The sequence below is a fragment of the Limulus polyphemus genome, unplaced genomic scaffold (genome assembly GCF_000517525.1).
Source record: "Limulus polyphemus unplaced genomic scaffold, Limulus_polyphemus-2.1.2 Scaffold5669, whole genome shotgun sequence".
In the NCBI taxonomy this organism is placed as follows: Eukaryota; Metazoa; Arthropoda; class Merostomata; order Xiphosura; family Limulidae; genus Limulus; species Limulus polyphemus.
The window spans coordinates 23323-25211 of record NW_013671279.1 but is presented as its reverse complement, the minus strand read 5'-3'; the positions used below and the strand labels follow the sequence as shown (position 1 = coordinate 25211).

Below are 1889 nucleotides of genomic sequence, written 5' to 3'. Positions count from 1 at the left end.
TAAACCAAGTGAAGTGTGTCAATATTAAACCCATTGAAGTGAAGTGTGTGAATATTAAACCCATTGAAGTGAAGTGTGTGAATATTAAACCCATTGAAGTGAAGTGTGTGAATATTAAACCAAGTGAAGAGTGTGAATATTAAACCAAGTGAAGAGTGGGAATATTAAACCCATTGAAGTGAAGTGTGTGAATATTAAACCAAGTGAAGAGTGTGAATATTAAACCCATTGAAGTGAAGTGTGTGAATATTAAACCAAGTGAAGTGTGTGAATATTAAACCAAGTGAAGTGTGTGAATATTAAACCCATTGAAGTGAAGTGTGTGAATATTAAAATAATAAACCAATTGAAGTGATGTGTGTGAATATTAAACCCATTGGAAGTGAAGTGTGTGAATATTTCTGTAAGATGATCAGTTATTCAACTGTAGTCTTATGTCTCTGTAGGAGTTGGTTACAAAATTTTTTGGTATTTTTTTTACTTCTAGTTCAAAGGTTTATTGTTTCCTTTGGCCCATTCTTCTTTATTAAATAGTTTTGGGGCATTCACTACCAGTAACATTAGGCTAAGCTGAAACATAAAACTTGATCAGGCCACATTTGAAACAGTGGGTTTAATTTATATGAATTGTATAATCCTACTGTACCGTAGAGATTCAATATTACCACCAGCTAATTTCATAGTACCATTAACTGTTCATTATTGTATCTAAGATTTGTATGTTTTTATTATTTTTCATTTTAAAAGAATGTTCAAGTTGTGACTGTTTTTTTTTTCCGTTAACTAATTTTTCTAGGTTAGATCAATTGTAGGCTAGATCAAAGATGCCTTATGCAAATTGGGTTAAGGAATTAATTGATTAATGAGAATGATATTTTCGTTGTCTGTCACATTCGGTACGCCGTAAGATTACTCGCTCAGTTATACGAAAGAGATTTCTTCACTCTTTTGCTGTTCATAAATTAAGTCTTTTAGAAAAGTATTTCAAGTTGTTTTCTTTGTGTGTGTTACCAGCTCTGCTTGGACGTACTCGACGCCGTAATCTGTTACAGCTACTTGCCATCCAACAGTCTCACCCACTTTGTCACAACACTTTGTTGTATCGTCAATGTTGAGAAGTTTAGCCAGACATCTTGGAAGGTGAGTGTTCTGTTATAAAATGTAATTTAAAGAGTACATAAATACTTTTTTAATAGAAGAAAACAGAAACAGGGTTTTAGTGTTTGGTACAGAAGTCTGCAAAGGCAGTTTTGGCCAGAACTGAACCAATACAGAACAATGGAATTTTGGACTTGATTTGTCTTCTGCTTTTTTGCTTCATTTTTCACTTGAGTCATATTTTTACTAGACTTTAATGCCTACTACCAGTGATTATTGTGTATGTGTTGGTAAAGTAGAAAGGAAAGATTTGTTTCCAACTGCTCGGAAAGTTTAGATACTGGTAAAACTTTTTACTATGAACAAGGCTCTACTACCACCATTTTGATTTTCTTGATTAAAAGTATCTTCATTAGAACAGCACAGTACTCTGGCTTATTAAATCCACCAACTCGTAAGTACTCTGGCTTATTGAACCCCCCAACTCGTAAGTACTCTGGCTTATTGAACCCCCCAACTCGTAAGTACTCTGGCTTATTGAACCCACCAAATCGTAAATACTCTGGCTCATTAAACCTGCCAACTCCTGTGTACTCTGGCTCATTGAACCTGCCAACTCCCGTGTACTCTGGCTCATTGAACCTGCCAACTCCTGTGTACTCTGGCTTATTAAACCTGCCAACTCCTGTGTACTCTGGCTTATTAAACCTGCCAACTCCTGTGTACTCTGGCTCATTGAACCTGCCAACTCCTGTGTACTCTGGCTTATTAAACCTGCCAACTCCTGTGTA

General features: G+C 35.6%; 1 protein-coding gene across 1 annotated transcript in view; it reads left to right on the top strand.

Moving 5' to 3' along the window:
* Positions 1–1889, top strand: part of LOC106472856 (tuberin-like) — a gene marked incomplete at its 3' end in the record, with an annotated part of 40458 nt that overhangs the window by 15263 nt on the left and 23306 nt on the right. The window contains exon 9 of the mRNA XM_022401405.1: positions 1015–1140. Coding sequence (XP_022257113.1) covers positions 1015–1140 — 126 coding nt within the window. The remainder of the gene's footprint in view (positions 1–1014; positions 1141–1889) is intronic.